Source organism: Hippocampus zosterae, chromosome 10, assembly GCF_025434085.1.
Source record: "Hippocampus zosterae strain Florida chromosome 10, ASM2543408v3, whole genome shotgun sequence".
Taxonomy (NCBI): Eukaryota; Metazoa; Chordata; class Actinopteri; order Syngnathiformes; family Syngnathidae; genus Hippocampus; species Hippocampus zosterae.
In genome coordinates, this window is record NC_067460.1 from 6800656 (window position 1) to 6826001 (window position 25346).

General features: G+C 46.2%; 1 protein-coding gene across 2 annotated transcripts in view; it reads right to left on the bottom strand.

The window, feature by feature from the left end:
• The window catches only part of LOC127609139 (endothelin-converting enzyme-like 1), a 77822-nt gene that overhangs the window by 24997 nt on the left and 27479 nt on the right, over positions 1-25346 (bottom strand). For both annotated transcript variants that reach the window (XM_052078890.1, XM_052078889.1), the window contains exons 8-12: positions 19095-19193; positions 18562-18636; positions 10871-10974; positions 10013-10071; positions 3361-3412 (exon numbers count right to left, since the gene is read on the bottom strand). In XM_052078890.1, the coding sequence (XP_051934850.1) occupies positions 3361-3412; positions 10013-10071; positions 10871-10974; positions 18562-18636; positions 19095-19193 (389 nt within the window). The remainder of the gene's footprint in view (positions 1-3360; positions 3413-10012; positions 10072-10870; positions 10975-18561; positions 18637-19094; positions 19194-25346) is intronic.

Here is a 25346-nt window from a genome sequence, read left to right on the forward strand (position 1 = left end):
CCAAATGGATTTTTCTTCTGTACTTGCATTATATGAAGGGAACACGACGACAGCATAGAAACAAGCACAGGACCATTTGACAAAACTTAAAAGAAAAAGTTGTTTCAGTATGTTAAAGCGAATCTAATTTTATTAGTATGCTGCACGATACGTTTGAACAGACAGTTTGCACTATTTACTTCTCTCGTAGACATTAGTTTTACCGATTGATCTTGTTGTATCAAGTAAACCTGTATAAATCCCCCAAATTAGTTAAAATAATGCCCTGAACCCTTTCATGCACTAATAATGATAACCCGTAGTAACCAATGTCCTGAAATGATTAAAGTGATATTAAACCTCAATTTTTACCCTTTTCCCACTGAAACTAGTGGGTAGTAGTGATCCGTGGCAACACACAACCATTTGGCATGTTATCCCTTTCCGATTGATCAACAGAAGGCGCTTCCGCGACCAATCCAGAACTTTGTGTCTGGTTACGTCACCACGCTGTGATTGCGTAGATGATGGTGCGACAGATTTCTTGGTGGTAAATAAGGCAACATGGAAGTGAATGTTCTTTCTTTGATCATATTTTTTACCATCCTCAAAATGGTCGAAAAGCAGCGGAGGATCAACTCTTTGCTACTACTGAGACAACGTAGACGACATGAATTTTTGGCCGAAATTGCGGGGGGCGTGCTATATACGAGGCCGATAGCGCGCAATGTTTTGACGCATCACGTACCGCCCTATGTCATCACGTAATTACCGAGCAGCTACCGTGTCAGGCTTTCAAACTGCAAGCGATACGAAGTGGAGGCGGTCACAACCCGCCTCCCATGGTGTGCTGGTAGACACGGATCGACACTGATCAGTGAGCCTTTCCCACTGACCAAAAATGCGTGTTTACCCGTAGTTTAGACAGTTTTTAATGTACGGTGGGTACTAAACGGGCTCATCGAAAACTGCATATAGTAATCCCTCGTTTATCGCGGTTAATGGGGACCAAAACCACCCGCGATAAACGAAAATCTGCGAAGTAACGACCAATAAACATATACAGGTAATATATATATATATATATATATATATATATATATATATATATATATATATATATATATACACACACACACACACAAATCCTCGTCTCGCCCCTTGGGTGGTGTCCGTCCCTCATTCAGCTCGGGTCCTCTACCAGAGGCCAGGAAGCTTGAGGGTTCTGCGCAGTATCCTTGCTGTTCCCAGCACTGCACATTTCTGGACTGAGATGTCCGATGTTGTTCCCGGGATCTGTTGCAACCACTCATCTAGTTTGGGGGTCACTGCCCCGAGTGCTCCGACCACCACAGGCACGACTGTCACCTTTACCTTACAGGCTCTCTCCAGCTCCTCTTTGAGCCCTTGGTATTTCTCGAGTTTCTCGTGTTCCTTCTTTCTGATGTTTGCATCACTTGGGACTGCTACATCCACTACAACGGCTTTCTTCTGCCCTTTATCTAATATATATATATATATATATATATATATATATATATATGAAACATCCAAGCTCCATGAATACATCAAAGAGAAGGCTCCAACGGATGACGTACTCAGAGAATGTCTCAGACAATGTGGAAAAGAGGATGAGGCGCTGGAAGAGGGACCATCATGGGAGGACAAGCCCCTACACGGGATGTACCACCGGACCATAACTGAAGTGGCTGACCTCAAGAAGTCCTATCAGTGGCTAGAGAGGGCTGGCCTGAAGTACAGCATAGAGGCACTCATCCTGGCTGCTCAGGAGCAGGCCCTGAGCACTAGAGCCATTGAGGCCCAGATATACCACACCAGACAAGACTCAAGGTGTAGGTTGTGCAAAGAGGCACCTGAGACGATTCAACACATAACTGCAGGGTGTAAGATGCTGGCAGGGAAAGCCTACATGGAACGTCATAACCAGGTGGCTGGCATAGTCTACCGAAACATCTGTGCGGAGTATGGACTGGAAACCCCAATGTCAAAATGGGAAACACCTCCGAAGGTAGTGGAGAATGACAGAGCGAAGATCCTGTGGGACTTCCAGATCCAGACTGACAAAATGGTAATGGCGAACCAACCTGATATCGTGATCATAGATAAAGGGCAAAGGAAAGCCGTTGAAGTGGATGCAGCGGTCCCAAGTGATGGAAACATCAGAAAGAAGGAACATGAGAAACTCGAGAAATACCAAGGGCTCAGAGAGGAGCTGGAGAGAGCCTGGAGGGTAAAGGGGACAGCCGTGCCTGTGGTGGTCGGAACACTCGGGGCAGTGACCCCCAAACTAAGATAAGATAAGATAAGATATCCTTTATTTGTCCCACAATGGGGAAATTTACATCCTCCAGCAGCAAGAATGTATGTAGAAAGAAGAAGAGAAAAAAAAAAAAACTAGATGAGTGGTTGCAAAAGATCCCGGGAACAACCTCGGACATCTCAGTCCAGAAATGTGCAATGCTGGGAACAGCAGTATCCGTTTTCGGTGTCTCGCGCTGCCGTGGCTTGCAAAACAGACATCGGCGTGGACTTCTGCAGCGCGCTTGTTGTTTTGTTTCTGGTGTATTTATAGAGCAACGTAACATCCGCTTGTTACGTGTGCCGCGTTAATCTCGCGAGAAAAATTTTAATCCGTTAAAATTCATTTAAATTAATGCCAATAAAAACGCACTAAACTGACAGCTCTTATATATATATATATTTTAAGTCTGCAAAAAGTGCGCAAACGGTCCGTGAGAAGCTGCAAAACAACAGCGAGTCACATAGAGCAACATATACAGTACTGTACTCAATGTATATGAAAAAAGAAATTATGAATATGTTTCAAAAAATCAGCGATGCACTGAAGCCGCGATAAACGAACCGAGAAATATCGAGGGATCACTGTACTCGACATTGATTGACAACAATTTCGACATTGTGATATTAAAACTAAGAAGCGTCTCTCAAATCTCGAAGGGAGTGGGTTGGATGTAAACATGTGGTCTGAAATGTATGTGCAAGTTCAAGCACGAAGTAAAATTATTTAGGCCTGCTTCATACTGCAGTTCTCATATACAGGTGTTCAGCTGAAAGATGAGCAAAAAGAGAGGAGACACTGACAAAGAGGAGTCCTCTCATCTGTCAATTTCTGTCCAATTACTTCACTTGTACTCAGGGAAGCGAACGAGCAATGAAACCCGTTCCATTCGGAGAGACCTTGTTCGCTAATTGAGATGTGGATCAAATCAGGGGAGCTGGGCCTTTTTGGGAAGGAGAGGTTTGCCAGAATAATGGAGACTTCACGACTTTTGTTTTTGAGGCACTAGTGATCGTGTCATACCTGTAGGATATAGGACACACAGGAGGACAGACACTTACTGTGGGAATTCGGGATTGTACAAAGTGGGCTGAAGGATGCCTGCAGGGAAAACTGAAAAACAATACAGACACAACATGATTAAAGCACTCTCTAAACAAGTTCTCCTGTATAGTAAGTCTACAAAGGGAGCGAGCGCACCACTATTGAAACACAATTTAAAAAAATATGTGAGGTAAATGAAGTCGTAGATGGCAGTGAATTTCCATCAGATCATGTAGGATAACACAGAAGTTTTAGTGATGTCCTGTAGGCAAGAGAGAAAAGCTTTTACCAAAATTCAACATGGTGCAAAGAACCCGCGTGTCACTTTTTGACATTGAGCTTAATTTTATTTCGCGCATCAGGAGAGAAACCAAAATAGGTGTTTACCATCTTCAAACTACAGCCCGTTCCTCTCTCAAGGTAACACAGAGGTGCCGACCAGTGCATGCATTGCAATCTGATCTCTAATCTCTCTGATCTTCCCCCACAATAAACAACAACGACAAAAAAAGAGCATTTCAAACCTACAATTACCGCATTTTCCGCACCATAAGGCACTTTGGAGTATAAGGCACACCTTCAATGAATGGCCTATTTCAAAACTATTTTCATATATGGGGCGCGCCACATTAAAAGGAGCAGAGAATAGAAGCTCCAATAGTGGCTGTGGTTGTGTTTTGCATCTCCTGGATGGAGTTAAACGAAGGGGAATACAACACAATACAGCTTTATTTATATAGAGCTTTCACAACTGCTGCAGCTGTGACAAAGAGCTTCACAGAACATACAAAATACTACATCCCAGAAATCTGAATATTGATCCATATATAAGACACATCGGATTATAAGGCCCGCTGTCGGCTTTTGAGAAAATGGAATGCTTTTACGTGCGTCTGATAGTGCGGAAAATATGGTACTCCAGAACTCAGCAGCCTGTGTGAACACAAAGACCAGAGGGCGGGGAGGACATAACATCAGTTTTAAGATCATCACAAGGCTACCCTTGTGTTTCAGGATTGATTTTAAGGCTCTTTTACTAATTGTTTATTTTCTGTCTTAATGGTCTTGGTCCATCATATTTATCTGGTATGCGTTCATTATATCAACCCTCGCAGTTCCAGAGGTGCTCTGGCACATACCTTTTAATGGTTCCCAGCGCTAGAACAAAAACTTACAGAGAGGCTGCATTCAGCCATTATGGCTTGCACCTCTGGAACAGCCTTTTAGAGGGCATCTAACCACACAGCCGAGGCACCCGAGACCAAATTGGGGCTCAGAGCAAAATTTCATTTGGAGGCCCCCCCAAATGCCATTTTTCATGCCGCACAAATACCAACTGAGGTGAGATGGGTGTTTTTTGACGGACATATGGACAACAATGTGAAAAGGCTATTTGAAGTCAGGGGTGAACGGCCATTTATCTTGGAACGAAAATATTTTGTTGACGGAGTGGGGAGGGCAGGTTGGATGACGTATAGTGCTTGTCGGCACGTTCACGCATGATGTCCGAAACGCACTCGATTGTGGTGCGATGCATCCCCTTGCAAAAAATGGGGCACCATGGATGATCGAACCCTACGGACAGTGTGTAATTTGTGTTTGGCGGCCTTGCCACAGAGACCGTTGGTATTTTTAAGAGGAGGCATAACACTAACCCAGGGGTGCCCATTACGTCGATCGCGATCGACCAGTAGATCAAGGGCTGGTCCCAAGTCGATCCGAGGTGGAGAGGAAAAAACAAAAACAAAAACATTTGTGTTTCTGTTCATGTTAGTAATATATTTTTTGTGTTAATGCACACTGCACCCGAATCATTCGATCAGTCTCACTTTCACAAAAAGTATTTTAAAAGGAAAATAAAATAAAGCAGGTCATCTTTAACCTACGGTGAAGTATGACTGCGTCACCGGAAGTTGTTAGCGCTCAGCATTCTGCAGTTGCAGCTTGTGATCTGAGTTGTTGCACTATATCTTTTATCATTATTATTATTCTCATTCAGAGTTTGTTTTGTACAAGTCACAGCGGAGTCGGGCAAAGAATGGGAATCTGGAGGGCCGAGAGAAGCATTTTAAATGGTATGCGTGAGCTACGATCGTTAACAGGCTACAAAAGTGCGTCGCGTGCCTCAGCGTCAGGCTATTGCTCATCATGGCATGCGTGTTTACGTGCGTGAGTGCGTATGCACACGGTCGATCGCGGGAGGTTGGTTGATTGAAAAGTCGATCTTCAGTCAAAAAAGTTTGGGCACCCCAACTTATTTTGTTAGTGCAAAAAAACATTTTTCCTTTCATTTAAAAAATGTAAATAATATATCAGATTAATACATTTTTACAATACAGATTTTATTGTCTCTGGTGTTGCCTCATTGGAGCCACCGTGCTGAGAGGTGTGTTTGATCCGCCCGCAGGGATGTCTTCCTACGGACTGCCCGCATCTGGGGCACGGCGAGGGTTCTGAAAATTGTTTTTGGGGTGGTCTCTGGGGGAATCCTCTGTGGTTTGGTTGTGGACTGGGACACTTCTTGGTGTGGATTGCTTCCACAGATTGTTTTCCTCACCTAGATCCTCAGTGCCTTGATATTATTGTACACTGCCACTTCATATGTGTTATGTGTACATGGGAGTGGGGGTGGTCGTATTGGTGCATATGTGTTTACATGTGAGAATGGGAGGTGTGGGGTTATGTGTATTTGTTGTTTTTTTCCTTTTGACTGTTTTTCTTTTAATTTCGGTACAGCACATTGGGTTGCATTTTTAATGCATGAAAAATGCTACACCAACAAAAAAAAAGTTGGCTTCATTTTACCCTACGGCAGGGGTGTCCAAACTTTTTGCCAAGGGGGCCAGATTTTATGTGGTAAAATGTCGGGGGGCCGACCTTGGCTGACATTCTTTACATTGAACAACAATATTGTTCAACAAATTTTAGTAAGCCAGTCTGTTTCACATTTCCATTTTTATTTGAATTTCAACAATCTTAAGAATTTCTTTTGGTTCATTTGAAACAGGAATTTGAAATATGACATATCAGTCAATATAAACACGGAGTGATGTCTTGTTAACTCGTGAGTGATGCCCCCTAGTGTCTAAATGCTATTACTCATTTAGTGAATGCTATTACTCATTTAGCCACTAGAGGGAAGCAGTACTCTATGAAACATCACTCACCAGTCTACGAGACCTCAGTCAATGCAACACGTGCTCCATTGCGCCCAACCTGGGGCCAGACGGCACTGATTTTATGACAGGGGCCGAGGGCCGGATGAAATTCGACCGCGGGCCGGATTTGGCCCCCGGGCCGGACTTTGGACATGCCTGCCCTACGGTGTTAGACAAGCTTCACAAACTAGGACATGTAAAAAGAAAATGACAAGGAGGGGAAGGACTTTTGGACATCAAAGGGCAAAGAGGCATGTGCCAAGGCACCCGCAGTGTATACGTATGTTTTTGTGTACATTATGTCCACATCTTTACATACAAACTAAGAGTTTTAAGCATACATTTGTTGCACATAGGACTGCCCTTTCATTGTCTAGATGTAAACTGCAGGGCGAAGTTGATTTTGTAGCCAGCATGTCCTTACAACAGAGGGTGTCAAGTTTGTGTACTAGCTTGTTTTAGTTGTTATTATGACAGCGATTTACTCGTGTGAATGAGAGGATTTTTCTGTAGCAGGCAATTGTTAAACTGGTTCAAAGCGATATGTGGGCCCACATGCCCTATTGTATGTGGCTTTAATATTAGTCAAGTCAAGTCATATTAGCCATAAGATTGAGCTAGGATAACTTCATACAATCAAAAGCAATAATTCCGTATTAACCCGGATTGGGATTGGGACAGAAGCGCTTTAAAAGATCGAGGACGGATGGGGACGGAGCACGATTATTATATGAATAAGAAGGACAGACGAAAAATGACGGAAAGGTACCCAGGTCGCGGATGGAGGATGGACCGGCAAAATATTATAAAGTATAAAATATTTACAAGTGCGTATGAGATTGTTTCAGTAGTGTGTGAGGTCTTTTCAGTTGTGCATACAAGAGCATTTTAGGTGTGAGTGTGTGTGTGCGTGTGTGTGTGTGTGTGTGTGTGTGTGTGTGTGTGTGTGTGTGTGTGTGTGTGAGAGGTAGAGAGAGAGAGAAAGAGAGAGAAAGAGAGAGACAGAGAGAGCGAGAGAGAGAGAGAGAGAGAGAGAGAGACAGCTATTCCTGTAATATGTCCCTAATATTCATATTCCAAACTCAAATGCCTTCAAAGTACTTTTTTTTATCAGCTGTTGAATTATTTGCATGGTTATTGAATTTGTATGTGTATAATATTAATATGAGGCACATCTCAATTAAAGTAGTTCAGGACAGGAAGTTTGCTCCTTTTAACTTGGAAGAATACATCTTGGGGGGATAATATGTTGAAAGAAGTGAATAAAAGTCTGTGCCCAATTTACTGAACACTGTTTTTAAGACTCAAGATAATTTGGGAAGAGAATGTCATGCACTGCAACCATGTTTGACAAAGGCTTGAAATTATTATTTATATGCGTTTCCCCCCCTCAATGCACCAATGTGGGGACCAAAAGCCAGGAGCAGCATTTTGAAACAGTACACACAAGCTACAATTGCGACGTCTCTGCACTGAACATGCTGCAAAAGTCCCATTTTCCACAAAGTTTGGTGGCGATTTCCTTTTAACAAACGCGATCTTGTCTTGTATCTAGATTATTTTTCTCTTTCGTTTATATTAGGGTTTGTTCTGACTATTGCTCATCACGACAAGGAACCATGCATCTATTAAAACGTGAAGACCAAATGTCGAACCCCAAACCTAAAAACTGTGAAGCTGACGCGCTAACCTGCATGCAGTCCATCACCAAGTTTTGGAAGTTGTAAATGTTTAAATGTTTTTATTGTGACAAAAAGTAGAGAAGCAACAGCTGTCACACTGTCGGTAATTGCTACTAATTAAAAAAAAGTATGAAATTAAATTGGCTCAAGTGGCTGCTTCCAAAATGAGAGAAATGTGTGTGTGTGCGGTGGCGGGGGTCGCCCTCCCCCCCGCTCTCTACATCAGTTTAGGAGAAAACCATTGATGTCTTTTCAGTGAAGGAATTAAACTACTAGGAAGGTAGGCTCGCAGACAGCAAAGAAGGTGCTGCTCAGTGAGCGACAAGAGTAAGGAAAGGGTGACAGAGCGAGGCTATTTTTCTAATTGAAAAGGTTTTACTGTTTGTTGGTATTTAAAGTGAGGTACACAACATGCCAACAATTTGAGAATTTTATCCTTTTTTGACCAGAGTCTGCAAAGGCCCAATTCTTGGATGTGTGTAAAAGATTATCTTGACCAATTATCCAATGGTGTGAGGTCTTTTAAAGGGGAGGTCAAGTTAAAAAGGTTCTTTTCAATATGTTCTCTGTATTTAACCTGATTAATATTGTATTTGTGGACTCAAGCCGTAAAATCCACCTGTTTTTATCCATCTCAAGGGGCAGCCATTTTGTCACTTGCTGTGGACTGAAAATGACATCACAGTGCCTAAGGACTCAGATAACAACCAATCACGGCCCAGCATGCGAACATCACATGACCAAACTCAGAAAAAAAGGTCAAAAAGACCAGCAGCTAATGCCACATCAATAACAGATAAAGGGAGTACATTTCTTCTCTTTCTTCAACTAGTAGATTCTTCTTCTTTGAATTTTGTATCAGTCTGGATGTGCTGTGGCTCTATGCTACCCCTCACTGGTCAGTTTGGGTATTATGACAAACAACATTTTGTGTGTGGTGTGCTGTGTCTTTCATAAGTACACACATTGGCTTTTTCTTCATCCTGAATCGCACTCGCTTAAAATAAATTAGTTAAGATGGAAAAAAAATCAATGTGTGTACTGTGGCTCTATGAGTTGAAGAGAAAGGTTTAATATCGCGAGTTAAGTATGAATACGATATAATGGCCCTTGATAGGTCACCTCCAATTAAATCAAACAGTTTGTTCCCCACAGCTGAAGGTGAAAATTATTTGTTGCAGCATCAAACTGTCCCCATCACCATTAGCGGAACAAATTGTCAGTTTGATTTCAAAATTTTCAGCGAACATTCCATTGTACCTTTGATCAGAGATGACGATGATAACTGAGCCCTTAAGAGTTTGAGATGCTGCGCTTTGAACAGTGTCATCTGTGGCTGGTGAGACTAATTGAGAAGCACTTTTCTTGATGCCATAATGAGCAATTGTCATGAACATTCTTACATACTTTCCTTTAATGTCTTTAAAGTCATGTCTATATTTTCAGTTGAAGGTGACTGCTGACGCAGTGTATTTAACATTTACAATACGTGTTCTTGATCATTTCCTCAGTACTCACAACTCACCAAAGAACAATTTCGAACCTCACGTAAATGTTTTGTGAATTTTTGAGAGTTTGGGCAGAAGCTGGAATAACCACGGGAAATCCACAGAAGCATCTACATGCAAACTTTGGAGTCCGGATTTGAATTGGGACACGGATGTGCTAACCACACCCAGCCAACAGCCATGAACTTTATTGGGTAACAATTCCTACAGACATAATCCAAAATCTTGTAGGCTCTTGCCCGAAGAGTGGAGAAAGTCCCCAATTTTCAGGCCCTACAAATGCAATAACCAATATTTCTGTTCATTTGAAGAATCACTCACCTATTTGGTTCTTGTTAGGAAGGTAGTAGGCATTTAGCGCCTGTGGAGGGAGAATCCACCTGCGGAGATATCAATCAAATAACCCTGACACACAGAGGCAAGGGCACAAACACACACATCTACAAAAGTACTAACTTTAATCGCAAAAGATTCTCTCTCTCTCATCTCTGAAAAAAAACCCAGTGGTGAGAAGCATTCAGTGCCCGTGATCCCACAGCCACAGCTCCCTGCACTTGAAAACAAGGACAGTTCTATGCTAATTCACTTGAAGCCAGACCAATCGATTGCCACCAAATTCCCTAAATGACTAACTCTGAAAGTGAGCGATGCCCTTGTTCCAGGACGGAAAGACTGATGGCTCTGCGTGGGCTTTGTAGCATTGAAGAGGACCGAAAGAAAAGAATGAGGAACGTTTATTTATTTCTCACTGACAAGACAGAGAGAGCAAGCAATGAAAGATGCACTTTTTGGTGATAAAGGAGGAGTGCGTGATTCAACTCTTTAGGGTATCGAGCGTGGGCTAATGGAGCAGTTGTTCCGGGCATCCTGGAATAATAATGTGTGTCAGTGCAAAGAATCACTCAGTCCAGGAGTATCAGGCTCTGCTGTATTTCACAAAAATGAGCTCCATGTTTCACAGAACGTCCCTACTGTCTGGCTGCTGTAGATAAGTAACTCAATGGATATTCTCCAGCTGTGTGTGTGTGTGTGTGTGTGTGTGTGTGTGTGTGTGTGTGTGTGTGTGTGTGTGTGTGTATGTCAACTTTAAATCTGTTTTGTTTTATCACAAAGGACAACCGCAAATGTGTCAAACTAAAAAGAACATCAGAAAAACAATTGCTGAGAGGGGAAACTCACACTGTCTTGTCAACTTCTTCGTGAATCTTCTTGACCGACATCTTAATGTTGAATTTGATGGTGTTGAGGATGTTCTTGAAGTAGGTTTTCTCATCCACATCAAACTGCAAAAACGGTAAGATATGATGACGCTAATTGGCGAGTATACCGTGCCTTGCAGTTCGTTGTGATAGAAACCCAACACTCCTTAATATTAAGTATGCAACCTAATGTTCAATTGAAGTCACAGGAGCATGTTTTTAAGTGTCTGCCGCCAGTTCAAAAATTCAGGTTTTGAACCTTGGCTGAGCTGTAGAGTTTGCATGGATTCTCCATGCTTGTGCCCACATAAAAACTGAACGTTAATAGAATTGAAGACTCGAAATGTCCCACTTGTCTTTATGTGCCCTGTGACTGTGCCCTGCCATCAGTCCAGAGTGTAACCTGCCTTGTGCCCCAAGATAGGCTCCAGCTCCCACATCATCCTAATGAGTAAAAGCAGAACAGAAGACGGAAGGATATATTTTTAAGAAAGTGATTTGTGGATAAAGGCGCTTTTTGTCCTTCACCATCAATTAGGTACACTTTGCAATGTCTCATTAAAATATACTTGTTTTCGTCTGGATTATTTAGTAACTAATCAAATAGTTATTTATGACTGACTCTCCTGGCCATGTTTGTGTGACAGTTGATAAAGAGTTTGTTCTTCCCCACGACGTAGCTGAAATGTCCAGAAGCCAGATACCACAATAACGCCCACCCGCACATCACTATGTGAATGAGCTGTTAACTTTTGTTCCATGACAAAATATTCCATCAATACTTTGGTGATTGTGGTTAAATATCCAAGGCGCTTTGAAGGCCTAAATGTAAAGAAGTGCTACATAGGCGAGGCCATTTACCACTTATGCTCTTCTATTTCAGGTAATGAATGGATATTTCTGAAAACCACTAATAACAAGCACAACCTTTCCAGTGGAGTGATTTGAAAAAATGCTTTTCAACCTAAAGGCCAATGTACACTTTCGCTGATGCCGAGAGAGAAAACAAGTAATAGTGCAGTAAAATACAATAAGTCCAACAGACTATCTATAATGGGCCTTCTATCCATTCATCTATTCATCTGTGAGTTGGCATTTGTGAAAAAGTTATTGCGAGTTGGGCTGTACAACCATTTCAACTTTGGTACAGTACCACCAAAATTCTCAAAATGCTCAAAAATGCATGCTAACATATTGAAAGCAATACACTGCGAATTATAACGTGTCCCATTTTGGCTGTTTGCCACCTTTAGAAGATGGTGGTAAGAAATAATAATAAAGTGCATTGATGTATTATTCAAAGCAGCCCCCTGGCCAAGGCACAACTCGCGCGCACACACACACACACACACACACACACACACACACACACACACACACACACACACACACACAATTGAGATTAGCTGTCCATCATGTCTGATGATGACACTTGCTCCAAGGGAAGGGAGGATGGGTTGGGTGGGGGGTGGATTTGTGGGGGTCAGCGACTCTGTCGCTAGTGCCACTTCTCGTGGGCATAGAGACCGATCCTTGAGCCGCAGACTCGACCACAGATGGAGCAAGGGAAACCGGATACCAGGGGGGTATCAGCTGCCCGCTGATGTCGTTTAATGTGTTTCTCGGTTCGTCTGGCTTGGTTAATTTGGTGTATTTGAGAGATTGCAGTGGCACAAGTGATCTGCCAGGTTGGTCTGTTGAGTGCTAGTGTTTCAAGCTGCGTGGGGTTGACGTTGGCTCGCTTTAGGAGGTCCCTGCTATAGTCCTTGAGGCGTCGCTTTTGCCCCCCAGCAGAACGCTTTGCACCTCTCAGTTGGCCATAGAGGACCTGGCGGGGCAGGCGATTGTCTGGCATGCGAATGGTGTGTCCGATCCACCGAAGATGTTTCTTCGCCACGGCCGCTTCCATGCAGATGGAATTGGCGCTTTTGAGGATGTCTGTATGGGGAATTCGATCTTCCCAGGACAGGCCGAGGATCTTTTGCAAGCAGCGGATGTGGAAGGCTTCCAAGGTAGTAATGTGCCGGCGATATGGAGTCCATGACTCTGACCCGTAGAGCAGAGTGGAGAGACATACTGCATTGTACACAGCAATATTGGTACGGGTCTTCAGGTTTCGGTTTTCAAAGACTCTGCTGCGTAGGCGACCAAAGGATGATGATGCTTTATTAATACGGGTGTGGACTTCAGTGTCAAGGGAACAGTTTGAAGATAAAGTGGAGCCAAGGTAGGTGAAATGGTCCACTACGTTTAGTGGAGTGCCATTAAAGTGAAAGGTGGGGGATGTGGAAGTTGGGGTAGGCAGTTGGAACATGACCTCAGTTTTTTTAATGTTAATCTGAAGACCAAAGGATTGGTACAGATTAGAAATGGTGTCCAGGGCGTGCTGCATAGAGTTTGAACTGTGAGCTAGTATAGTGCAGTCATCAGCATACTGAAGTTCACAGATCTGACAGATTGTTGTCTTTGTGTGAGCCTGGAGCCGTCTGATGTTGAAGAGGCTTCCGTCTAGGCGGTACTCCCTATGGACACCGTCTTCATGTCCCATGCCACGGTGGAAGGGGCACGTAGTGGCAGAAAGGAGAATGTTAAAAAGCACTGGAGCCAAGACAAAACCCTGCTTCACCCCAACTTTCACCTTGAAGAGCTCTGACTGGAGTCCTCCAATTAGCACTCTGGCTTGCATCCCATCATGCAACTGCTGGAGGATGCTGAGAAACTTGGGTGGCACCCCAAGTTTGGAGAGGTGTTTCCAGAGCAACTCACGGTCGATGGTGTCAAAGGCTTTGCTGAGATCGATGAAGGCTATGTACAGGTCCTTGTGATGTTCTCTGCTTTTCTACATTAGCTGTCTTAAAACAAAGATCATGTCAATGGTGGATCTAGTCTTCCGGTAGCCACACTGAGTTTCTGGAAGCACACTTTCTGAGATGTGCTCGACCAGCCTGCTGAGCATGATTTTGGCCAAGATCTTTCCTGCGGTGGAGAGGAGAGAGATTCCTCGGCTATTCCCACAGGCTGCTCTGTCCCCTTTCTGCTTATAAATAACAACAATGTTAGCATCTCTGACCAGCTGTGTAACATTGTCCAGCACATCTTCAACCTGAGCCTGAAGCTGGGCAGAGCTCCACAGCTGTGGAAAACTTCGTGCCTGGTCCCAGTGCCCAAGACCCCCCACCCTAAGGAGCTGAACAGCTACAGACCGGTGGCGCTGACGTCTCACCTGATGAAGACGCTGGAGAGACTCATCCTCGCCCACCTTCGACCGCTGGTGAGCACGTCACTGGACCCGCTGCAGTTTGCCTATCAGCCTGGCATCGGCGTGGAAGACGCCATTATCTACCTCCTCCACTCAGTGCTGTCACACTTGGAGAAGGCTGGGAGCACTGTGAGAATCATGTTCTTTGATTTCTCCAGTGCCTTCAACACCATCCAGCCCAATTTGCTGGGAGGCAAACTGCAGAATGCCGGAGTGGACCACCATCTCACAGCATGGATCATAGACTACCTCACAAATCGGCCGCAGTACGTGAGATTGCAGAGCTGTGAGTCGGACCGGCTTCTCTGCAGCACTGGAGCGCCGCAGGGGACTGTTCTGGCTCCATTCCTGTTCATCCTCTACACCTCGGACTTCAGACACGACACTCCAAACTGCCACCTTCAGAAGTTCTCCGATGACTCTGCGATTGTTGGCCTCATTACAGAAGGGGACGATCGGGAGTACAGGGGACTGACAAAGGACTTTGTGGACTGGTGCCAGCAGAATCTCCTCCAGATCAACCCTAGGAAAACTAAGGAGTTGGTTGTGGATTTCTGCAGGAAAAAGTCCTCACCAGCACCGATGAACATCCAGGGTATGGACATAGAGAGGGTGACCTCCTACAAGTACCTTGGTGTTCTTCTGAACGACAAACTGGACTGGTCTACAAACACGGACACCCTGATTAGGAAAGGACGGAGCCGACTCTTCCTACTCAGGAAACTGAGGTCTTTTGGGGTTCAGGGGTCACTCCTTAAGACGTTCTATAACTCGGTGGTGGCCTCGGCCATCCATTATGGCATTGTCTGCTGGTCAGGCAGCATCTCAGCCCGGGACAGAAAGAGACTGGAGCGACTGGTCAGGAAGGCCAGTTCTGTCCTGGGTTGCTCCCTTGACACTCTGGAGGAGGTGGGCAACAGAAGGATGCTAACTAAGCTAAAAGCTATGATGGCCAGTCCCTCCCACCCCCTCCAGCCCGCCCTGACAGCACTTGGTAGCTCCTTCAGCCAGATACTGTTACACCCGCGCTGCAAGAAGGAGAGATACCGACGCTCGTTCCTACCGACTGCTGTCAGGCTGATGAATAAAAAATAACAATCATAATAATAATAATAATTAAATTATGTGAAGTAAAATTGTAAAAAGTACTGCGATTTATCCATTGTGTTCATATTGTATTTTTTTTTCTCTTTCTCCTTTCTTCTTTCTACATACATTCTTGCTGCTGGAGGCTGTAAATTTCCCCAGTGTGGGACGAATAAAGGATATCTTATCTTATCTTATCCTTCCAATCCTGCGGGACGGTTCCATGTTCCCAGATGTTTTGAATCAGGAGATGCAGTCGGCGCGTGAAGAGATAACCTCCGTGTTTGAAAACCTCTGCAGGGATGCCATCAGGACCAGCGCTTTTGTTGTTCTTTAGGCCTGCAATGGCTTGCTGGGTTTCAGAATAGGATGGTGGGGTGTCGAGGCTCATGATTGTTGGCAGGTCTGGAAGATTGTCCAGAATGTGTGGGTTGACAGGGTTGGTATGGTTGAGAAGATTTTCAAAGTGGTTTGCCGAACGGGCAAGGATCTCATGGTGGTCCTTGAGGAGTGCAGAGCCATCAGCTGATCGGACTGGAGCAATTGCCCGCTTCTTGAGACCATACAGTGCTTTGATGGCATTGTAGAAGCCCTGGGTGTTGTTAGTCTGCCAGGTTTTGGATCTCATTTGCCTTCTGCACCACCAGGTGTCCTCCATGATACGGAGTGCTCGCTGGGTCACTGTTCTAACTGCAGAAAAGGTGGCTTTACGGGTGAGAGATGTAGGGCAGGACAGGAGAGCTTTATGGGCCTCATGCTTTGCTTTCAGAAGTGTATGTATCTCGGTTGAGTTGCAGTCAAACCAATCCTGGTGGCGCCTCCTTGACTGGCCAAGCACCTCCGAAGCTGTGCTCTGGATAGCCTGGTGCAGAGATGGCCAGTCACCTGATTCCTCCGGGATCTTGTCAAGGTTTTCAGCAAGGAGTCACCGGAGGTTGGCTCTGGTGGTGGGGTTGTTCAATGCTGCACAGTTGAGCCTTTTGTTGGGAGCTGTCCTTGGATGACGGGGTTGAATGCTCATGAGGAGTTTGGATCTGACCATGAGATGGTCAGTCCAACACTCAGCTCCGCGCATGACACGGGTGATGAGGACATCCCGTATGTCCTTTTGACAGACAATCACATAGTCCAGGAGATGCCAGTGTTTGGAGCGGGGGTGCTGCCAGGTGGTCTTAAACCTGTTCTTCATTTGGAAAATGGTGTTAGTGATGACCAACTGATGTTCTGCACAGAGGGAGAGGAGCCGAAGGCCGTTGTTGTTCATTTTTCCCACTTCATGCTGGCCAATAACTTTGCTCATTACCAGGTGTTCCGTGCCCACCCTAGCATTGAAATCTCCCATGACTATGAGCTTGTCCTTAGCCGGTGTTTGCTGCAGGATGGTGTCCAGAGCTCTGTAGAAATCCTCCTTTATATTGTGCTCGTCATTCAGAGTTGGTGCATAGGCACTGATGAGTGTGGCGAAGCGTCCCTTTGCCAGGGGAATGCGCCATGTCATCAGTCTTTGATTGATGCCGGTGGGGGATTCTGGGATGCGCTTCAACAGTTGTGACTTCACAGCAAAGCCAACTCCATGGTTTTGACGAGTGCCTTCGGGGACTCCTTTCCAGAAAAAGGTATACCCTGCACCAACTTCTGTCAGGGAGTCCTCTCCACGTATTCTGGTCTCGCTGAGAGCTGCGATATCGATGTTATACCTCGCGAGCTCTGTGGCCACAAGTGCTGTCCTCCGGTGGGGCTTGTCAGGAGTTTCAGCCAAGTCCAGCAGTGTGCGGACGTTCCACGAAGCTATGCATAGATTTTTTTCTATTTCGTTTATTATCCTTTCGACCGCAAGGGGGATGCTCCGACGATTGCGGTTTACCGTCCGGAGTGTGGAGAGCAGCCAATTTTTAGACCATTTTTTCTAGGTCCCTCCCCATCACAGGGGTGAGCAGTGTGGAGCTGCTCAGTCACAATGGAAGCTGCCGAAGAGATGCGCTGCTCCATCCCGCAGTGTCAACGACCATCACTCCATTGCCGCCTGTGTGCATGGTTTGGCTAGGCACTCCCAGCCACATCCTTGGCCTGTGCCCACCGCCATTCCACATCGCCACAGGACTTTGGGGGATTAGGGGGATGCAGGGTGGGGGATTGGGTGTGGGGTTGGGGCAAGAAGCTTGCGCAGAGGTTCGGATTAAGGTGAGGGTGTGAGTGCACAGTCCTCACTCCCACCATCTTCACTCCTGCCAGGTGGTTTCCGGTGGCATGAGGGTACCCATGACGACCTTCTCCTGGCAAGAGTTGCAGGGGGCTGCCGGTAGTCCGGTCTGTTGGACTCCGCCTATGCCTGCCCCCAGGTGCCGGTTTGGGATCACTCTTTGTCTGGCCTCTACCCTTCGACCTGTTCGGCTTGGGTGACCCTGCCAGGAGTGCGGGACTCCTGCCGACATAGCTCTAGGGGTGATGGAGACGCGCAAAGTGCCTCGCCACGATTAGGTGGTGATCCCATCGAGGCACACACACACGCACACACGCACACACACACACACACACACACACACACACACACACACACACACACACACACACACACACACACACACACACGCGATCATCAGTGGAAGACGATCTCAGAGTGTCCACTTTACTGGGGCCAACTTTACATTATCCGCAAGTGGAGATCTTTTCTTGCAGTTCCTTTGAAACGCACTCTGTGCATGCCAATATCTTGCAGCATGTGAGTCTGTTATGCTTCTGCCATGCAGCCCGTGCAACTTACCTGCACTGAAGGGAATGAAATGAGATGCTTTGATTGGCCAGGAATCAGCTCTGCTGTGTTCACTCCCACAACAGCACAAGCACACATTTCTAACATGTACAAAAATGCCAAAAGAAAGAAAACTCCATTCTTGCGAACAGTTGGATTGTACTTTTGTATTAGACTTGCAGTGGGCACAAAAATAGGGCCCGATAATTCAAAATGTAATGGTGTGGAGCATGGGGCAGTGAATCCCCAAACATTTTTTGTACATTAGGTAAAAGTCAGGATTGGTTCTTTTGGTTCTTTAAGATAAAAGGATAATTTAGAACAATCAATCAACCTGCAGTCGAATTGGACAATCGCTTTTAGGCAAAAATCTCATCAACAACAGTTACACAGTGCATATTTTCTGAACAGAAATACAGCAATGTTAACTTCACGATACAACTTCTAAAGCTTTTATGCCTCAGCTTGACCTATAATGCTCTCTCTATTTAAACAGTCTCCCGAGATGGGAATTCCTGGTGGAAAATCCCTTTTCAATAAGAAAGCAAAGCTGAAAAAGTGAGAGTTTATGACTCACCCCATATTCACGATCTATGAGCTCAGGTTTGACCAGGAAGTCTGGGTATCCTGTCATGACCATCATGTACTTCAGCTGAGAAAGAGCAGTTGGAGAGGATTATGAGGGACGAAGGAAAAGTGGAAAGTGAGGAGGAAAAACAAATCCATTCTCCATACATTTGTCCGCAACTTATATTCAACAGATATTTGCATTTGGAGCCGGGCACGCGCGTCAACTAATCAAGCAAAGCAAGTAAAATAGGATTACAGGGAAGCTCTTTATATTCGGAAAGACCCTATAAAAGGATTATAACTTCACATTGTAAATGTATTAGAAGGGATATCTTGCTGTGCAGACCCTAAATCAGCACCGCAGAGAGATCCGTATTCTCAAAGTCAAGTCCTTGATGTATTCTATCACTGTGTTTCATCTACCCCAGCAATCAGTCAAACCCGCCGAAGGAAGAGAAGTAGAAGACTAAACAAATCCAAATCCTACACCGGCTCTGACAGGAGCTTGCATGCGTGAGATGGAGAAATCAAGTTTGAAACCTTTGCTCGGGCTGCGTCCTTAGTGGCTTCATCCATCCAGTCGAGCTCCTGCAGCCGCAGGTCCAGGGAATGCTTTATATCCTCCACTAACTCCTGCACCTGGAGGGTGATCACATTACATTTTAGGCTCCCTGAAAACAATTTTTTTGCACTCAGATTCTTTCCTGCACAGGAATAGGCTTAGCACAGGAACATAATGCATTCAGCAGATGTTGGAACAGTTACTGTGCGTTTCTTTGACATGAAATTACTGTTGACCATCCTTGTTAATTTTTGGATATGCTGAGACAAAAGGGGAAACAAAATTGTGTTTTGTGCTCAACATATATCAAAACAGAATACAATGATTAGCAAATCATGTACAGCCTACACTTCATTGAATACATGACAAAGACAGAATATTTAATGTTCAAACTGATCAAATGTATTGGTTTTTCGCAAATAATAATTAACTGAGAATTTTATGGCTGCAACACATTCTAAAAAAAGACGGGCACACAATTGTGTTCACCACTGTGTCACATCATCTTTTCTTTGCACAAATTCAATAAACAACCCGAGGACACAAATGGCTTATTGCAAATTATTTCCCATTCTTCCTTGTTGTTCAGCTGTTCAACAGTCCAGGGTCTCCCTTGTTGGATTTTACGCTTCATAGTGTGCCACCCATTTTCAATGGAAGACAGGTCTGGACTGGAGGCAGGCCAGTCTCGTCCCTGCTGTTATAACACGTACAAAAATGTGGTTTGGCTGAAATAAGTGGGGGCGTCCATAATAAAGTGTCTTTAATGGCAGCCATATGTTTCTCCAAAACCGTTTGTACCTTTCAGCATGCATGGTGCCTTCACTGATGTAGTTCCCTATGCCATTGGTACTCACACAACCCCAAACCAGCACAGGTGCTGTCTTTTGAACTTTGGAGTCCGGCTGATCCTTTTTTTCTCTTTAATGTCCACAATTTCCAGAAATGATTTGAAATGTGGACTTGTCAGACCTCAGAACATTTTTCAACTTTGCATTAGTACGTCTTAGAAAAGCTCATGGCCAGAGAAGGGAGTGGCATTTTCGGCTGGTGTTGATAAATGGCTTGTGCTTTGCACAAGTTTTGAATTCTACTTAAGAATGTCGTGCCGAACTGTATTTACTGACACTGGTTCTCTGAAGTGTTAATTCTAAATTCTAAGTTAATGGTTATTTGTGGGCGGAACGTTGGGGTCGACTGGTTAGCATGCCGGTCTCACAGTGCAGAGGTCCAGGGTTCGCCCCGTGCCTGTGTGGGTTTTCTCCAGGTACTCCGGTTTCCTCTCACATTCCAAAAACATGCGTGGCAGTTTAATGGAACACTCGAAATTGTCCCGAGGTGTGAGATTGAGCATGTATGGTTGTTCGTCTATGTGTGCTACGTGTACCCCGCCGACTTCCCGGTGACAGCTGGGATGGCTCCAGCATGCCCGGCGAATCTTGTGAGGATAAGTAGATCAGAAAATAGTTGGATGGATGGACAACGGCCCAACTTCACTGGTATTGAGTTTGTATTTGAGTTTATATCTAACGACATTGTGTTGAGGTACTTCAATCAGCAACTTAAGAAGTATCGCGATCACAGACACAAATTCAGAAGGCAGGGACTTCTCCATGACACACTCAGTGCAACAAAAGTCAATGACCGAAATCACAACATAATGAGAAAAATTTCACAACATTTTTATTCAGTTTTTTGCTAAGACTTTATGGGCTCTTGCACCCCTTTGAGTAAAAAAAGAATGAAAACAATGTGTTTTGTCATTGCACTTCTTTTCTTGTCACAGGTCGTTTTATTGGGAATAATTATTACTCGTCCATCCAGCCATCCATCATCTACCGCTTATACGGGGCCGGGTCGCGGGGGCAACAGTTTTAGCAGGGAAGCCCAGACTTCCCTCTCCCTAGCTACTTCTTCCAGCTCTCCCTGGGGGATCCCGAGACGTTCCCAGGCCAGCTGGGTGACATAGTCTCTCCAGTGTGTCCTGGGTCTTCCTCGGGGTCTCCTCCCGGTGGGACATGCCCGGAACACCTCACCAGGGAGGCGCTCAGGAGGCATCCGAATCAGACCACCTCATCTGGGTCCTCTCGATGTGGAGGAGAAGCGGCTCGACTCTGAGCCCCTCCCGGATGACCGAGCTTCTCACCTTATCTCTAAGGGAGAGCCCGGACACCCTGCGGAGAAAACTCATTTCGGCCGCTTGTATCCGGGATCTCGTTCTTTCGGTCACGACCCATAGCTCGTGACCATAGATGAGGGTTAGGACGTAGATCGACCGGTAAATTGAGAGCTTCGCCCTTTGGCTCAGCTCCTTCTTCACCACGAGAGACCGATACAACGTCCGCATCACAGCAGACGCTGCACCGATCCGCCTGTCGATCTCCCGTTCCCTCCTGCCCCCACTCGTGAACAAGACCCCAAGATACTTGAACTCCTCCACTTGGGGCAAGATCTCCTCTCCGACCCGGAGGGGCACTCCACCCTTTTCCGACTGAGGACCATGGTTTCAGATTTGGAGGTGCTGATTTTCATCCCAACCGCTTCACACTCGGCTGCGAAACGCTCCAGTGAGAGTTGGAGAGCCCCGTTTGAAGGAGCCAACAGCACCACATCATCTGCAAAAAGCAGGGATGCAATACTGAGGCCCCCAAAACGGACCCCCTCAACGCTTCGGCTGCGCCTAGAAATTCTGTCCATAAAAGTTATGAACAGAATCGGCGACAAAGGGCAGCCTTGGCGGAGTCCTACCCCCACTGGAAACGATTCCGACTTACTGCCGGCAATGCGAACCAAACTCTGACATCGGTGGTATAGTGACCGAACAGCCCGTATCAGGGGGTTCGGTACCCCATACCCACGAAGCACCCCCCACAGAACTCCCCGAGGGACACGGTCAAACGCCTTCTCCAAGTCCACAAAACACATGTAGACTGGTTGGGTAGAGCTGGTTTACTGTTCCACGGACGGGACGAAAACCACCCTCAATCTGAGGCTCGACTTCCTGACGGACCCTCCTGTCCAGCACTCCTGAATAGACCTTACCAGGGAGGCTGAGGAGTGTGATCCCTCTGTAGTTGGAACACACCCTCCGGTCCCCCTTTTTAAAAAGAGGGACTACCACCCCGGTCTGCCAATCCAGAGGCACTCTCCCTGTTGACCACGCGATGTTGCAGAGGCGTGTCAACCAGGACAGCCCCACAACATCCAGAGCCTTGAGGAACTCCGGGCGTATCTCATCCACCCCTGGGGCCTTGCCACCGAGGAGCTTTTTAACCACATGGGTGACTTCAACCACAGAGATAGGAGAGCCCACCTCAGAGTCCCCAGGCTCTGCTTCCTCCAAGGAAGGCGTGTTGGTGGAGTTGAGGAGGTCTTCGAAGTACTCTGCCCACCGGTTCACAACGTCCCGAGTCGAAGTCAGCAGCGCCTCATTACCACTGTACACAGTGTTAGTGGTGCACTGCTTCCCCCTCCTGAGACGTCGGATGGTGGACCAGAATTTCCTCGAAGCCGTCCGGAAGTCGGCTTCCATGGCCTCACTGAACTCTTCCCACGCTCGGGTTTTTGCCTCGGCGACCACCGAAGCCGCGGTCCGCTTGGCCAGTGGATACCCGTCAGCTGCCTCTGGGGTCCCACAGGCCATAAAGGCTCGATAGGACTCCTTCTTCAGCTTGACGGCATCCCTTACTGCTGGTGTCCACCAGCGAGTACGGGGGTTGCCGCCACGACAGGCACCAACCACCTTACGGCCACAACTCAGATTGGCCGCCTCAACAATAGAGGCACGGAACATGGTCCACTCGGGCTCAATGTCCCCCGCCTCCCCCGGAACATGGGAAAAGCTCTGTCGGAGGTGGGAGTTGAAACTCCTTCTGACAGGGGATTCCGCCAGACGTTCCCAACAAACCCTCACTATACGTTTGGGTCTGCCAGGACGGACCGGCATCTTCCCCCACCATCGGAGCCTACTCACCACCAGGTGGTGATCAGTTGACAGCTCCGCCCCTCTCTTCACCCGAGTGTCCAGAACATGCGGCTGCAAATCCGATGATACAACTACAAAGTCGATCATCGAATTGCGGCCTCGGGTGTCCTGGTGCCAAGTGCACATATGGACACCCTTATGCTTGAACAAGGTGTTCGTTATGGACAATCCGTGACGAGCACAGAAGTCCAATAACAAAACACCACTCGGGTTCTGATCGGGGGGGCCGTTCCTCCCAATCACGCCCCTCCAGGTCTCACTGTCATTGCCCACGTGAGCATTGAAGTCCCCCAGCAGAACAAGTCAGTCCCCAGCAGGAGTACTCTCCAGCACACCCTCCAAGGACTCCAAAAAGGGTGGGTATGCTGAGCTGCTGTTTGGTGCATATGCACAAACAACAGTCAGGACCCGTCCACCCACCCGAAGGCGGAGGGAGGCAACCCTCTCGTCTACCGGTGTGAACCCCAATGTACAGGCACTGAGCCGGGGGGCAATGAGTATGCCCACACCTGCTCTGCGCCTCTCACGGTGAGCAACTCCAGAGTGGAAGAGAGTCCAACCCCTCTCGAGAGAACTGGTACCAGAACCCAGGCTGTGTGTGGAGGCAAGTCCGACTATATCCAGTCGGAAATTCTCTGCCTCACACACCAGCTCGGTCTCCTTCCCTGCCAGAGAGGTGACATTCCATGTCCCAAGAGCTAGCTTCTGCAGCCGAGGATCGGACCGCCAGGGTCCCCGCCTTTGGCTGCCGCCCATCTCACATTGCACCCGACCCCTTTGGCCCCTCTCATGGGTGGTGAGCCCATGGGAAGGGGGACCCACGTTGCCTCTTCGGGCTGTGCCCGGCCGGGCCCCATGGGTGTAGGCCCGGCCACCAGGCGCCTGCCAACGAGCACCACCTCCAGGCCTGGCTCCAGAGGGGGGCCCCGGTGACCCGCGTCCGGGCAAGGGAAAGCTAGATCCATTTATTGTTTTCATCATTGGGGTCTTTGAGCCGTGCTTTGTCTGGCCCCTCACCTAGAACCTGTTTGCCATGGGTGACCCTGCCAGGGGCATAAAGCCCCAGACAGTACCAGTCAAGAGGCGAGCGGCAGCATTCTGGACCAACTGGAGACGCTTAATGGAGGATTGGCTGACTCCAAAGTAAAGTGCATTCCAGTAATCCAGCCGGGATCTGAAGGCATGAATTACTGTTTCAAAGTGCTCTTGAGAAAGGAAAGTCTTTCATTAGCCAGCTCGCCTCAGATGAAAGGACCTGGATTTGACAACGGCACCAATTTGCCGGTCCAATTTAAAATCCCTGTCCCGGTTAAGACCTAAGTTTGAGACTCATGACTTAATTTTCAATTAATTTCAGAGTAAAAACAGAGTACTACATGTGGTCAATGTGTATAAACTGAATTCCCAATTCTTTTAACTAGGATTTACCATGTGAAATGTGAAAACAATGTTATGTGCGGTTAAGAAGTGATATATATGTTTTTAACAAGTTTGCAAATCGAATCTCAACATATTCTCCTGACTACCAGGAAAAAAATGTTGTCCAATGACATTTATTTTGAAATTCCCCAATCTATGTGAAGTAGTTGGACTACTCCAAAATACATTTTTGAAATCCCACTACATTTTTTAAACAGGCTCAAATACACTTAAAACAACTCAAACAACACTTTAACGTCTTCATAAGAGTCTTATAATTAAAATGCCAACAGCATTTCAAGACAAAATGTGTTTGATAAAAAGTATTACTTTTCCTCTTCCCATAAAAAGTGCTTGCACTGAGGGAAGCTATTTTCTTACTTTTTCTAACCCCTACAAATGTGGTATCATTGGAAAGCACCGAATGTCCTCTTTATAGTCACAACAGGAGTTAATGCGATTGGAGGCACTGGGTGGGAGATATTTAGGTTCACAAATGTCCTCTACAGAGGTCAAATTTAAACTACTGGTCGTCAGGAGGATAAGAGTTGTGTTGACAGACTAGGTCGGAGACTGTTGTTGCAGAGGTTATACAAAAAACATTGGGAACTATACCCTCATGTTCTAGAATGGCCGAGAGACTGAGATAAGGATAGCAATGTGGAGGGATCAAAATTGGAGAAAAACGGACCATAGGTGGCACAGGGCCAGAGGTGTGGGATGAGTGTGAACTGGTTTAGAGAGCACGAAGATGGGCCAATGATAGATTTTTTAGATTGGAGCTCAGCAAAACATCAAAAATCATCGGGTTGTTTTTGAAACCTAT